Raw genomic sequence first — 15,805 nt, forward strand, 5'->3', positions numbered from 1 at the left:
TAATTGTCTGCTTATTGCTGCTTGCTCTGGTTTCTACAGCACCAAGACGTCAGCAGGAAAAGCACAAGTGGATGTAACTCATTTAACAATAAGGCAGCGCCGGTTCACTCACAGTTGATTACCCATGTGCTTTCTTTGCAGCGACACAAGCTCATGGGTCTCGTCTCCCAGCAGATAAGTGGCGAGAAGATTTGTATTTTAAACAAACAGAGGATGCGGGGAATGTGAGGACACCAAAAAACGGCCTTGGAACAACACGCCACTATCAGGCTTGTTCCTTTTTCCACTAGTAGTAAATGTGTCATCCTCACGCTGCTTTCCTGTCAAACACAATTTGTGCTGAGGGAAGGACAAATGCGGATATTGCTCATGCCTGAGAGAACAATCCACTTTCTGTGTTTTCTGTGTATGTGGGGTGTCTCAATATTCAGAGCGGTGGGGGCATAAATCCAACTTTTTACATGCAAATATTGAGCAACGTGCTACTAAACTATTGCCACATAGAACATATTGAGTAATGAGAAAACGGTGAAAATGACAGGAATGCTTGCTTCTATCCTGGAAGTTGGAGTATTCACTAAAAAACACCAGGGGGCGCATTAACAGCTACAGAGAAGAGACGGGACTTCATCCACTGAACTCGTGGCCTGTTAATTTTAAAAGTGAGTTGAGTGGATGGTGTGCCATTGAAAAGAGCTGTGAGGAATTTAAAGAGCAGATATGGGAATGTCAGATGGTGAACAGAGGAGCTGGACAAACATGCCATGTGCACACACTGAGGTCATAAATTACAGACAAGTGTTCACAGAATGTGTTACCATGAGGTTATTTTAAATGGTATGAAAAAAACTTATGTCTATTTGCTCTGTAATAACTGTGGGCAAATTCCCCTTTAAAAATAAATGTGCAACAGACAACAGGAACATTGGCGAACTAGCAAGAAAGTAACATGACTAGCTCAAAGTATCCAGACTATGCTACCTACATATCATTTTGATATGTAGGTAGCATCAACGCCATGATTTTTTTTCAGCTGACTTTCATAAACATGAGAAACTGAGAAACGATCGGAGATTTACTAACTCAAAATAGCTAAAAATGTAAGAAATTGAAATAAACTCTAGAAATAATAAAATACATATAATTAAATTTGTGTATGACAGTAAAAAAATTTTTTTTCCTCTCTTAAAATTTTGACTTACTCAAAATTAGTGTGACAGGTACTAGCTTAAAATGCTAAAACCATTTAAGCTGACTCAAAATTTAAATTTATGGATGGCATTTTTTTCATTTGCAGAAAAACGAAAATAATAAATTAATAAAATGAAGGTTTGTGTCCGACAGTTATTTATTTATTTATTGGGGGGGGGTTAATGTACTTATTTAAAGTCGGGGTTAGGGTTGATGAGAGATTTACTAACTCTAAATAAATATATATAAAATAAAAAAAAAACTAAAATTATTAGAATTATTAAATCAAACCACTTGAGAAAGATTTACATTTTGATTTCAGATACTAAATAAATAAATAAAAAATATGATCCAGGATCTGCAGCTTCCAGGTTTCCTGCTCGTTTCCTTCCTTGTTCCGTTTTCTGAAGAGCTCCGGTCCTTGTTTTGTGACAGGCCGCTCTCTCCGGAGGGAGGCAGGTAAACTCTCTGTGCTTCTTTCTGGCTCCGGCTCCACTCGCTACAGGTGGTTGTAGTATTTTCCGGGTTTTTATTTGTACTTTTTCCTACTTTTCCTTGTGATTTTTTTTCTTTCCAGCCTGCACTGTGTCTGGTTGAATTTGAATAGACTTTAGGAGGCAACGTCTGCAGTGTACAGCAGCACAAAGTCCCCATGCTTTGAAAATCAGAATATGGCGGGATTCAAGGATTATTCCTCAACCGCGGGGAGGGAGTTGGTGTTGGGTTTGTTTTAAAGCTTTGTTTTTCTCGGCGTGAACACTTTTCGGTCCCGCTGGAGTTATTGGTATGAAATAAATATGCCCTTTCACCAGAGGACTATCGAGCCCCGCCGTGTGAGCAGGCTATCGGCGAAGAAGGATGGCTGGAAACCGAGGGAGGAAGCCGGCAAACGCAAACTGCGAAAACCCGTTTTGTTCTCATCGCTGGATGAGGTTGGCTGTCATACGCTGACTAACGTAATACATCAACTTTCCGACCTTTCCCGACATGCCAGCGACATCTTCCTGGGCATCGAGATGGAGGCGGGGATGGTGTTTAGAAGATCCTGCAGGATCGAGGGGCGCCTGCAAATTCTGCAGGATGAAGTCCACAAGCTTGATCCCAAGAAAATCAAAATCCGTGAGTCTGCACTGTTGGCCACTTGTTTTTGTCCCTCTTACTTTACTGATCTTTCAGCTCCAATCACTTTAGCTTTCTATGAAATGCTTACAAGCCACTATAGAGCACTAAATGAGACCCAGAGACATGCAAAAATGCATGCAGTGAGTTCATATTTGTAGATATGATGTGAAAGTTATGTATGATTCGAGAGTTTAAATATGTCTGTGTGAGAGAGGTGCGTCTACCTTCTAGTTTTTCCTGTTATGATAACATGTGCAGTAGTGTGGAGAGGTCCAAGGTGACTGTCATGATTTGTCTTCTTAAAGGAGTCAAAGAGGAGTGACCACTGACTCCTGCCCACATGGCTTTATTTGCCTGATTGGGACTTATGTTAACAGGGGCATTGTGTCAGAAATGATGGATATCCTCTCAAAATACTGGCCATCTGTATCCAGGTCCTCAAAGGACACTGAGATTCCAGGAGACCTCTCACCTTCCTCATCTCTCCTTAATGTCCATAAAGCTGATAAACACACAGACAAATGGAAAATCAATTTCTTTACTTTTGAGGTTTTGTGATTTGTTTAGCCTGCTTTTATTAAAGCTCCCTCCTTTAGGCGGGTTAAATATTAACTGAGACTGACTCATGCTCTGGTGACTGTGCAAGCAAGACTGAGAGATAGGCCTGTCATTTTATCTGCTGTGCTGCAGAGCCTTTGAGTGACTGCATATCTGCCTCTCGACACCTATTTAAGACTCTGTTATGTGGTAACGTGCGTAAACCCAGCAGTTAAGGGATCATGTTTTCTATTGAGTCCCTGCAACCGCCTCTTTTTCTTATCTAACTTGCTTCCGAAATGTATTGCAAAGTAGTGTTGGGAAGGCTGGTGCAAATACCTCTAAACCCAAGTGAAAGAGGAGGATTTCAGCTCTGACTCACTCACTTTTGTTTCCTTTTTACTGTCCTTCCTCCTGCATTTGATCTGCGTCTGTCCATCCTGACTTGTGTCTAAATATGACTCACCCTTTGTCACACAAACACACAGGTTCAAAAGTGACTGCAGAGAAAATGATAAGCCGAACAGGCAGACAGATCCCAGACAGAGGTGGATGGGTGTAGGGGTGCCCAATACATGACAGCAACCAGTCCCTGTCATGACTCGACTGCTCCCATTTTCTGTACCTGTTGGAAGTTTTGATGCGGTTTTAGGCGGGACTGGGAGCTCTTTCTGAAAGGGTTTGTCTCATTTAAAGACCTGATTCATCGGAAGCCGAAGACGAGGTGTGAGAGAGTAGGCAGGAATGCGGTGTGTTATGTTGCGATCTGCAGTTCCCACACACCCTCAAGGCCGTGTGTTAGGTTTACGGAAGCGCTGAGTCTAGATTTATTACAACGCAGACACTGAAGCTCAACGCCAGCTTTTTCCACACATGGAAACACCTGCATTTTTTTTTGAAAGTGCCCTCCAGCGTCAATCCATGAAAAGAGTCCTTGATTTGAATATGCCAGAACACCTGGCAGAGTTACTTTGAATTTGGTATTTGAATAAAAGTTACTGTGTCATGCACATGACTCCAGGAAACAAAGCATTCTTTGCCATGTTGTGCTATTTTACAGCTGTTTCTCACTGGTTTACAAAGTGAGGAGCGGCTGTTAAATGACAGTGTTTAGAGTTGGTGTTTACCTCAAATCCTTGATGAGACATAATGGTATGTTGCTTGTTGGGTAGTGCTGACTACCCAACCCTGAGGAATGCACTGTATTACATAAATTTACCAGCCTGCTTGTAAATATCTGCGGCTGGTCACCCTGTTGTCTTCTGCTTCTGTGGCTCAGGGTTCCTACCCTAACCTCAGAGCTCAGAGTCGGATCATGTTACTGGTGAGGGGCAAGAAGAGGGGCTTCTGGAAGACTGACATTGAAAGAAGGGCGTAGTAAGAGTGTGTGTTCGTGCACTCCTACCTCTACACTCAATGTAATCAGTGGCAGTTTGAACATAGACATGATAGGAAAATGGGATTTCCTCATTGTGTGTATTTTGTCTGCTTTATTCCACTGTTAATCCATCTGTTCTGAAGGAGCGGGCCCCAGAGCAAAGGTCACAGGTCATCCTCTTGTGCCTCAGCGGGGAACACCTGACACTCAGAGTCAAGAGTTTAAACAAAGTCTAGTTTGGTTAGCTTGGATTTCTGCAGGCTGCCAACAACGGCCACTCCTGCTAAGTTTGGCACATGGATCTCGTTTGCTCCACCCTGGTGTATTACTTGTATTAAGTGCAATTGTATTAATAATATTAATAAAGCTAATGCCATGGATACTAGAAATAAAACCAGTTTCAAGTCCCTTAACCATGCTGTTTGTTCCAGATGAAGATGTATTATTATGCTTTTACTAATCCAAACATCTATCTCCCTAGCTTTCTCATCAATACTTGATTTTTTTGGAGCTCATGCTGATACACAGACTCATAAATACAGTTCAAGTCAGACACCGTTCATTGACCGTATCCCTCCACTACCTATTTCCTGTCATTTCTCCCCCTTCATCTCTACAACCCATCTTTTGTTCCTCATGAGAAAAGTTCGACCTTGAGAACCACGCCAGGCTCTGCTTCCCCCAGAGGTCCGCGCACCTCTGTACACCGAGTAGCCGGAGAGCTTCTCTGCGATGTCACAAGCTTGACTTTTACTTGAAGTATGGATTTAGCTATACATTAAAAACGTATTCTTTTCTGCCAAATATAACTCTGTGTTGATTTGGGAGTATGCTATTTTAATGTTAAAAGTAGGTCATACTAGTGAAGGTTAATTGGAGAAAGGAGAGACTTGGGGCCTTCTTTTGTCAGTTAACTTGATGCCCACTAGCAGACACACACACACACACACACACACACACACACACACACACACACACACACACACACACACACACACACACACACACACACACACACACACAGAATAAAAAAAGCATGTTTCCAGCTGACCTGCTAATGTCTACAGTCCATCTTGTCTCCCATACACACACTGACATACATGTTAAGTGCCTGGACATTCCTCCTCCTATCCCTCAGATATTTATAGACATAGTCTTTGCCCGATGCTCTTTCATGAGTAGCAATGTATGCTATCATGTTTAGGGTGTGTTACTATGTTCAAGTGGTTCTTCTTGTGTTGGGAGGGGGAGTTCATCCTCAGAGTGGGACTGCAATCAGTTATTCAGATAATAACAGTGGAACTGCTTGACTGAGATCAAAGTTGCGTCCATATCAAAAGCCAACAAACAACAAATTAGTCGTGCCTGGATAAACTAATTGGTGTTTGTGGCTTTTTTTTTTAAACCCTCTTTTCCTGTTTGCCACACAAATGCGCACTCACATGCACAGCCCTGTTTATCCTACTTCAGTTCTCCCTAGTCACTATTCACTCTGGCCCACTGTGGTCCCCTTCATTCATCGATAGAGAGCAGTCATTACGCAGCCAGAATCCACAAGTCAGTTCCCACAGCGCTCGTTCCAACGCCGGCAGCCTGGCCTGGTTCTAGAGGTCGACCTTCTCCCATGAGGAACAAAAGAGATGGGTTGAAAAAGTGAGAGAAAATGAGTGGGAAGGGGCTGTGGAAGTGGACTGTGTCTGACTTGGACTGTGTGTATGAGTTTGTGTGTTTGTATCTACAGGCAGTGCTCTCTCACGGCTCTGAGCTGACGGCAAAGGATTTGGATACATCCCTGTCCTGAGCACAGAACATGGGTCAGCTTTATGACCTAAAATTTATATCGCAGTATTCATTATATCATAGTTGTATGATTTATTGGCTCTAATGAACGTGCAAGTGTGCATGAATGGATAGAGGTGCCTTAAAGTGTAAAATAAGCCTTGAGTGCTTAGTTAGAGGAGTTCATCCAGATTCTTCCTTGTGGTTAGTGTGTCCTGTGCATAACTTGTCTGAAAAATATAGCAGTTCATTGGGTCATTCTTTGAACACGCTAAAATCAAAACATCTGTGTATATTAACTGCGCTGTAAAATCCATGCTGTGGCACCCTGGCACTGAGGAAGTGTTAAAGATGGAAAAAAAGAGTTGTTCCTAAATTAAAGTGTTTTCTTAACTGTAGGATTTAAATATGTCTTTGCCTGTGTAAACACATGCATTTCCTTCAGTGGGCTGCGTTAGCATAAAATGCTTGTTGATCATCACTTATGATGTCCTGACACCAGATTCCACTCAGTGCTGTCTTGCAGTTTCTTAAAACATAATCTGTCAGAGACAGATTTGCTGTTGATGGTGGGAGACAGTCAAGTTAATAAGGAAACAGCTAAATTTAGATTTGTGTATATGCCCTGACTGTGTGTAAGCCCCAATTCGAGCCGCAGTGTTAACAAGATCACTCTTACCGTATACAGTAGTGTATTTTATCACTTATTTTACACCAGTAGAAGATGATAGGCCTAAGTTGGTTTTCGCATTTTGTGGTAATCTGGTTGGTTCATGGCTCCGTTTCCTGGCCGCTTCTCCTCCTCACTTGTGTCACTCAACTGCAGCTGTAATAGATCTAGGTATTTCCTGAGCAAACCACATGTCATGAGAGACCTTACTTATATAAAGTAATAAAAATATCACATCGGTGTTGGAATGGCAGCAGATGAAAGCCCTTATAATCTTGGTTGATTTGTATCTCCACTTGTGAAAGACCAAAAATATCCTTGAATTGGTGGATATGTTTGCGATTACAGTTTTTCTAATAGCAGATGCTGACTGCAGCCCTTTTTTTTCTTTTTCTTTTTTTATGAAGGTTTTTTTTGTTTCTGTTTCTGTCTCTAAATATAAATTTAACTAAACAAATTCCTAACCTGGATCCCAAATAAGATAAGCTAAGATAACCTTTACTCGCTAGATGTATCTTTTCAACTTTTTGTTAACACAAAAAAGAGAAAATATCCAGTGGGTGTCAGTTCTCTGGGCGACAATGCCTTGTTAATGTCATGAGAACGTCCAGACTGCTTCAAGCTGATAGGAAGGCAACATTAAGTCAAATAACCACTGGTTGAAGAAGGTATGCAGAAGAGCATCTCTGAACGCACGAAGCAGATGGGCTACAGTAGCAGAAGACCACACTGGGTGCCACTCCAGTGCCAATGCCACAGCCTGCCTGAGTATTGTTGCTGATCACATCCATCCCTCCATGACACGGTGTACTGATTGTATGGTCTCAAACTGGTTTGGTGAACATGACAATGAGTTCACTGTACTCGAATGATCTCCACAGTCACCAGATCTCAGTCCAGTAGAGCAGCGGTCCCCAACTCCCGGGCCACGGACCGGCACCGGTGTGAAATTTATGGTTTTCAGGGTTTTTATCGTTACTTTTTTATCGTTTTTATCTTTAACTCGGTTTCCCTGGGTCTTTTCCCGTGTGTTATGAATAAATCTTATTTTTTTTGGTACTGGTACTGGTTTTGTTTTGTTGTATTTATCCGCGACACCTTAAAGGCCGGTCCGTGAAAATATTGTCAGACATAAACCGGTCTTTGGTGCAAAAAAGGTTGGGGACTTATGCTGACGGCAGTAAACTTAATTAGATAAATCTGTCTCCCTACTGTTGAGATTTCATTGTTGCTGTCGACACACAAACATGCGAACATCTCCGCAATCAGAGAGCACCACATGATGGACTTATAGGTTAGTAAGTCGGCAATTGAGGGTGCTGTGGGGTAATCCAGGGTTTAACCAGCATGCAGGGAGATGAGCAAGATTTAATCCCGACTGTCTTGACCTCTGCCTGAGAGACAGGATGCAGTGGGACATCCTCAGGGTGTGTGTGTTTTTGTGGTAATTTTTTTTTTCCACATATCTGTTTTGATGTGTGTATTTGTAAACTCAAAGGCCTTTACACAGATGCATTACATTTGGACCGCTGCTGGAAAATTCAAGTCGAGGTCACGGTCGGGTTTTTACACAGCTATTGTTTTTAGAGGAAAAGTGTCACAAATAGCCTGATGTTCGTTCCCAAATGTATTTCCTACGGAAAGACAAACAAAAGCTGAACCGTCAGCAGATCTCAAGTGAAATCGTGTGTTCGCCTCTAGACCACAGAAACTAAAGATATGCAAATATACCTTTTTTTTACATGAAATATTGCAAAACATTTTCACAGCTTCTGTGTGAGTGTAAAATGATATTTCAGCAAATTTTCAGTGGCTCTCCTTTTTGCCTCAGCTTTCCCTTCCTCTGTTTTAAAGTCTCTTCCTCACTCACTCCCTTGCTCTCGCTCTCTTTTCCTGTTGTTTCATATGGTTTCCAGACCTTTCGTCTCTCATCTCTGTCCATCCTCTACACTTTGATGTCAACCCTTATACTGCCACGCTGACCACAACAAAGACAAGGACCCCGCTCACACTCTCGACTTTCTCTTTTTATAATCAGTTTTTGTCACGCTCTTTTCTCTCTTCTTATCTTTTGTTTTTCCTCCAGCTATCCTTTTTTCCCCTTTAAAGCATGTGTTCCTTTTGCAATGTGTTTGATGCTCATTATTGCCTTTATTTTAAATTTATTGTTGTAATTTTATATTATATAGCAGTTAAACAGCTGTTATTACATGCCTCTTGACTGACTAACTGATCTTCAGATTATCTGCTATCAGTGTTTACAGTAGCTTGAGTTTACAAGATTTATGAATGTCCGGAAGAATGTGTGTATATGATGTGCCCATATATATCTGGTTAGAGCCTTCACAGTGAGTAAAATAAACTCCAGGAATGTTGTCCTACATGTTTTTGTCTGGCGTTCAGGGAAGCCTTTTGTAGATATAGCAGAACAGTGAGAGTAAGAGAGAGGCAATATAGTTTATTGCTGTGCATGAGTGAGATGACTTATTCTTAATTCAGAAAAATCTAGAAGATATCCAAAGATGAAGGCATGAATTTCCTACTAAAAGTTGCATCTTTAGATTTAATCTTTTTTTGTCTTTTATCTTGACTCGTACATTTATGCAATACCGTGCACTGCTATCTACTGTATCCTGCATGTGTTATTACACATTATATACTGTAAAGCAACCTGTAGAGAAAAACATGTTTGCAGTTGGTATAAAGTGATCCATAACAGGGCATATTATGAGGGTATCAACCTTGCTTTGACTTGTTTTCTTTTTTTGCAAAAGGAACAACAGCTGCAGAGTGGTGGCAAACCTGCTGCAGCATTTCATGTTTATTTTATGATGTTAAAGAGTAAAAAAAGTGTCATGTAAAGCTACACAAACATCTGTTGGGAGCAAAATAAAGGATGGATTTTATCATGTATTAGATGATGGTTTATCACTGATGTGTACAAGAGGCAGACGGAAGGAAGAAGATGGGCTGACAGGGAGGCACATCCATTCCATCCAGTACATAATGACATACTGCAGCAGGTGGGAGCTCATCTAGCAGGAATATAAAGGCTATTGTTATCCTGGATCTGCACTAAAACTGCACTCAAGGCCTGGAAACGCACCCTACACACGTACGCTCTGACTGAATGGCTGCCTGAGGAAAAATAAACAAGGATTTTCTGCCACATCTGTCACTTGTGCCACTTAACCAAAGCTCACACAGGAACACACAGGCAGAAGCACGCAGGTCGTGCACTCAAACTCTCTTAGTGGTATGTAATGTGTATCATTAACAGAAATGAAATGTAATGGGCCATTTGGCAGTAAATAACACTGTCTGCAGAATATAGATCACATGAAGCCAAGGCTTCAGATTAGATGCAACAGATGAATTTGGGGTAAATTGAAATATTTGCATTTTAAACCTTGTAACGGCAGAGGCTGGGGTGAACCTCCTGCTATATTTGGGCTGACAGATAAGTCTTCAGAAGCAGCTGTCGGCTGGCTTTTTTCAGGCATATTTTTAGTCCTGTAAACACTGGCGACATTAACCAACTTGAATATCCTCAGCTGAATAAACAAGTTGCGGGGCAAGAGGGTCATCAAGGTTTTTTTTTTTTTTTTTTTTTTTTTTAGACTAGCAGATGTAATGTTTAATACTTGATGAACATCTCAGAATTTGTTTATTCAGACATGTGCATTGTGCAACTGACACTTCTGGTTGAACCCGTTGCTTGTAATTTATAGTCCGCCAATAGAAAAATCGGTTGATGGTCTTAAAAGTATGTGATTTACAAAAACAATTTAAGGCTAGGTTTCACCAGCTGTGTGATGGAAAAGTTCCAGACATGCATCAAGTGTCAGCAATGTTGGTTTGAGGTGATGATGGTCTGAGAGAAGTTGTTGGGTAAGTAGTTTCACCCTCACTTTTATTTGTCATATGTAAGCTAGGACAGGGTCCTTGTGTTTACTGATGCTGCTGGGAGGATTGTTAGAATTGAAAATCACTATGTATCCTGAAGGAGCCAAACTTTTTTTTTTTTTTAAACTGGATCAGGTAACCCTGAACTCTCTCTTAGTTGTGCTGTAATAGGCCTAGGCTACTGGGGGTTTCCCATGATACACTGTTTCATCTTCACGCATCTCTTTTCACTCACTGTGTCAGCAGTTCCCAACCTTTTTTTGTGCCACAGACCAGTTTAATGTCAGACAATATTTTCACGGACCGGTCTTTAAGGTGTCACGGATAAATATAACAAAATAAAATGATACGACCCACACAAAACCTGTGGTATTTTGTAAATATAATAATAAACGCAAATTCACTGTGTAATTGTGTAACTTTATTAGCAGCGTCCTCCTGAAATGCGCCAACAGCATTGAGAGTAACATCCTCCTCTCTGCCCCTTAACGCTCTCTGGTTGCTATGGTAATGCGTAAATATTTCTTTCAAAATAAGACACACAACTACAACACGGGAAAAGACCCAGGGGAACCGAGTTAATGATAAAAAACCTGAAACCCATAAATTTCACACCCGAGCCTCAACCCTTGCGGCCCGGAACCAAACGGCTCACGAACCAGTACCGGTCCGTGGCCTGGGGGTTGTGTTTATGCACCACTTTGCATTTAATCATTAGTTATTATTAATCTCGGTCTTTTCCATGGTGTCTATCCCCCCTTGACCCTCACCCCTAACCTGTTACGGCAGATGGCTTGCCTTCTCTGAGTCGGAGGTTACTTGATGCTTGCTCACAGGAGGTTGTGTGATTGTTCGGATTTTCTCTGTATTGTTGCACGATCTTTACCTTACAAAATAAAGTGTCTTGAAGCAGCTGTTGTGATTTGGCGCTACATAAATACAGTCAATTATACATTACATTAGTCTGCCTTGGGGAATCATTCCATATAATGCCCTTCAGTTTCATTATGCCTGCGATCTCTAATTATTTGTATAAAAAAAGTCTTAATTATGTATTTCATCAGGAACTTTTCTCTTGATTTTCTTTTCAAAAATATTTATTTTTCTTTTCTTTTTGTCAGAGCTGTATCACAATCTGCCACCTTCCTGGTCAGGGGGTTCACTGTCATCCTCTTGACCTAGGTTATTTAATACAATATACATACCCCACTCCCTACTTTATGGCTCCCTTTAGTGATTACATTATGCGGCTTTGGTTATTGCATGTTTGTCTGGCGATTGTATGGTAAACAATGGCCTGTGCCACCTTACTGGTCACTGTTTCCATTAGACCTATATTAACAAAAGAGCACAATAAAGCGGAGAGGCTTGCTGAACTGCAGAGTTTAGTAGAATCTGCTGATCACTTTGACTGTTTTTTTCCCCTTGTTTTTTGGCTTTAAACTCTTTAACGCTTGACTTTCCTGATGCCTTTGCCTTCACCTTAAAGAGAAGTTGAACTAAACAAAATTCAAGACGTAATGTGCAGCCATTACCTGGTGGATACCAGCATACTTTAGGTTTACCCATTTTCTTTGAGTAAACCTAAAGTATGTCAGCTTAATGTTGGTAAAGATCATAAAAAATCTTCACCTTGCCCTGTTAGACTGAACAGTTACGACTGTCTTGACTCAGTACCATAAATATCTAAGTTCATCCTGACTAATTTTACTGGCTTATTTTCAACAACCCACAAATTCGCCAGACTTGTTTATCTTTCTGTCTGATTACTCACTAAGATGTATGTGACTTAACATGAGACTGTTCTCTCTGTCTCCGTCTCTGTTTCGATCATCTGTATTGTTAGTTGCAGTGGCGTGTCTGCTGTTTTTTGTTTTTTTTCACCTTGTGTGTGTCATCGTAGTAAAGTTTTCTCCCAGGGATGCCTACTGTAGTGGAAATGGCCACAAATGTAGGACTGGGAACTTTGACAGGTGTTTACACTGGAAGTCTGGACTGATTTTGTCGATATGATAACATCACAGCTGTGGCAGATGCATGACTACTGACTAAGAGATAGGAGGGAGGATGAAGAGTCCTTTTTTTTTTTTCATTTTCAGTGAAGTTTCCTATTCCCTCTCAGATAATTAAGCATTTGGTTTGGAAATCCTCTCAGACTGCAAGCTCAAAATCTCAAACAGTTAGAAAAAAAATTCCTTCGAGTGCAACAGGCGTGAAGATGCATACTGAGAGTTTTGAGTTGTTTTGTTTACTTTGGTAATTTCTTTTCAATTAATTACTCAAATGGGCATCAGTATGAAGCTTTTGTTTTTCCTTCTTTTGCCTGAAGCACTTTCTCGGCTCATCATTAATCACTGTCTCGCTGCAGAAGGCTCCATGGTGTTTGCATGTGTGTCTGAGAAAGTGTGTGTCACTGTGAAATATGACATACTCCATAAAGGAATCCCCATTGACTACTGAATCTTCTTCTGTAGCAGCTTTAGCTGTCTGCCTCATCCACAGAGACCTCATTGTGCATATATATGTGTGTGTGTGTGTGTGTATCTGTGTCTGCGTGTGTGCCTTCACTTAAACTTATTTGTGCTCTTCCAGTCTTCCATTCATCAGCATTAGGGCAGCCTGGTGATGGAGTGGTTAATACTGTCACTTCACAACAAGAAAGTTACTGGTTCGAATGCTGGCTGGGGGCTTTCTGCTTTGAGTACATCCTCTGGGTACTTTTTCCCAGAGCTCTTTCCATGCATTTTAGGCTAATGTTGTTCTAAACTGGCTATGGATGTGCAGTAGATACATGTTTGAACAGAACAAAATAAAGTGCTGTATGAATGTATGGATAAAATGTAACTTTTTATGTGAAGTGCTTTGTCAGTAAGAATAGAGAAGCACTATATAAATTTGAGTACATTTACAGTAAATTCTCTGTTTTACCAAGGCTACTACTGCCTGAGTGCTATTTACATTACCAGTGGCATGTGTGAACTGAGTGTTATGGCATTTTTGCATATGTTTGACCCAGTATAGCCAGGGGATGTATCTATTACAACAACAGAATACTGTTTATGTCTCTCCACTCTTTCCTTATCTTTAGCCTGTTTACTCTGTGTTAGTTCTCTCATTTTTCTTTTTTTTTCTCCCCACACCTGTTTCAGAGGTTGTTTGAACAATTTATTTTAAATGTGAAAGTCCCCCCCCCCCCCCCCCATGTTGTGTTGATCTTTTCACACTTCCATGCTGCATCCCATGCCTCTGAAGTTGAATGTTGGAGCTGTTTTACTTCTTAGTAAGGTCGAGTCATTGACACATCACATGGCAATTTTTTGGCCCCTACAAACATAGCTGGAGCACATTCACTGATAGCGCCTTGTCAATGTTCTTCATGTGCCTTATTTATTTGTGCTAGATTTTTTTTTTTTTTTTTTTTTTTTACAGTTTTACTAATTTTTGCTTTCACAGCCGCCAGCTCGGATTGTTAAGTCAGGGTTGGTGGTGCTGCTCTGACATTCAGAGTTGAAAGTCTGACTTGAAAGGGTGTTGTAGTTGAAAATTCCAACTGAGAACTTGGAAATTATGACTTCTGACTTCAACTGAAATCCACTGTTACTACCACTCTTACAGTAGTTGGCAAGTGTTTCTTTTTAGCACTGTGTACCTCTTTGCAACCAGTTTCCTTACAACTTGTGGTTGCCAAGGAGTCTGTGACGAATCTCTAAGCCTCGTCTTAGGCAAACAACTTCATAATGACTGCCAACAACCTCCACCAACCACTTGCCAACCTGTCAGGGAATACGCTTTTTTTTTTCTCCTTGCAGCTAATGGTTTCCAGGGGTCGCCGATCAGTGTCTCGGGCCGAATAACTGTGGCTCAACAAACGGCAACAGAATTTTGTTTATTGTTGTGATTTTGTCTGTTAAACATGAAACTTGCCTAAGGGGGGAAAATGAGGTTCAGGGACTGGTTGCAACATGTGCTGACGTCTATCAACACTCAGAAAAGAATGATAACTTGGATAAACACATGTAAACAATAAGTCACTGGCCTTGAAGTGGTAATGTGGGCTCTCAATTGTGCTTTTCAATGCATGGTTTGTGGATCATAACTCACACAAAGAGGAAATAAAACTAGTGGTAGACATGCACAGTGATCGTCCTTGGATATACGGATTCACTGTTCCTCAGTAAACCTCAGCATGTCAGAACACTCAGTTTTATTAATGTTAATACTTGATGATTATGAGATGATGTATTTATTCTGGTTTTTATTGATACTGTTGTGTTTGACTCGATCACACATTCACGAGTTTGTTGATAAGGTGCTTGGAGACAAAACAAGGCTCTAATTGTGATTAACCAGTGCACAAATTTGGTCTTAGCATGGTTGGCCACACACAGCAGCAGAACTTCCTCGAGTCAGAACATCTGTTAAGTGAAAGTGGATAGAGTAAAGGACACGGCTTGCTTTAACAGTCCAATTAAATATGTTTCAGATTATTGCATTATTGTCAGAGAGAGACGCTGAGAGAGCAAGGGACCGAATTTATTGATTTACTTTGCAAAAAAACTGTTGAACAGTGTACATATTCACATTCAAACACACACAATAGTTTTGTCCAGGTGTGTGTGTGTGTGTTCAAGAGAACAAGAGAGGACATTAATCGAGGCCCTCCCTTGCCACACAGTGAGAAGGGATTTTTTGGAGTCGGTGACGGGGAATATTATTTCATATGGCTACAGAATGGTTAATCTCCTTAAGCTCTGCTGGAGTCTGCACACCCATTCCAGTTACTGCCCATTAACGGAGGCTCCATGTGAAGCTGAAAAGACCAGGAAACAAGGGTGTGTGTGTGTGTGTGTGTGTGTGTGTGTGTGTGTGTGTGTGTGTGTGTGTGTGTGTGTGTGTGTGTGTGTCCATACAATACCTGTTGGTTTATAAATGTTGAAAGATGGTTAGAAACATGAAATTATGGATAACATTAATTACAGGATCCTTTTAATTATGTTGATATTTGAGCTTGTTTTTAATACAATAGTAGTTATGTTAAAGTTCTTGTGAGGTCATGTGAATGGCTTTCTCTCATGTATTTCAGCCACATTGTCATTCAGGCGCTGTTGCTGTTGGCTCAAGCTTTTCTCTGTCCCACACTCTGAGGTTTACGCTAGCTTCAGAAGGAGGCAGATTATAAATACAAACCTGCCTTTTTTTTTTTGCTTTCTAATAAGATTCTT

General features: G+C 40.9%; 1 protein-coding gene across 3 annotated transcripts in view; it reads left to right on the forward strand.

The window, feature by feature from the left end:
• Positions 1–1,587: 1,587 nt before the first annotated feature.
• The window catches only part of LOC109194847 (wiskott-Aldrich syndrome protein family member 2), a 30,369-nt gene continuing 16,151 nt past the window's right edge, over positions 1,588–15,805 (forward strand). The window contains exons 1-2 of one of the 3 annotated variants that reach the window (XM_019345848.2): positions 1,588–2,310; positions 3,339–5,060. In XM_019345848.2, the coding sequence (XP_019201393.1) occupies positions 1,989–2,310; positions 3,339–3,412 (396 nt within the window). In that variant the 5' untranslated portion in view covers positions 1,588–1,988 and the 3' untranslated portion in view covers positions 3,413–5,060. Of the gene's footprint in view, positions 2,311–3,338; positions 5,061–8,593; positions 10,277–15,805 lie in introns of those variants that run through there. The other 2 variants (XR_003214331.1, XM_025899253.1) reach the window with 2 other exon arrangements.

The sequence above is a fragment of the Oreochromis niloticus genome, linkage group LG15 (assembly GCF_001858045.2).
Source record: "Oreochromis niloticus isolate F11D_XX linkage group LG15, O_niloticus_UMD_NMBU, whole genome shotgun sequence".
NCBI classification, from domain to species: Eukaryota; Metazoa; Chordata; class Actinopteri; order Cichliformes; family Cichlidae; genus Oreochromis; species Oreochromis niloticus.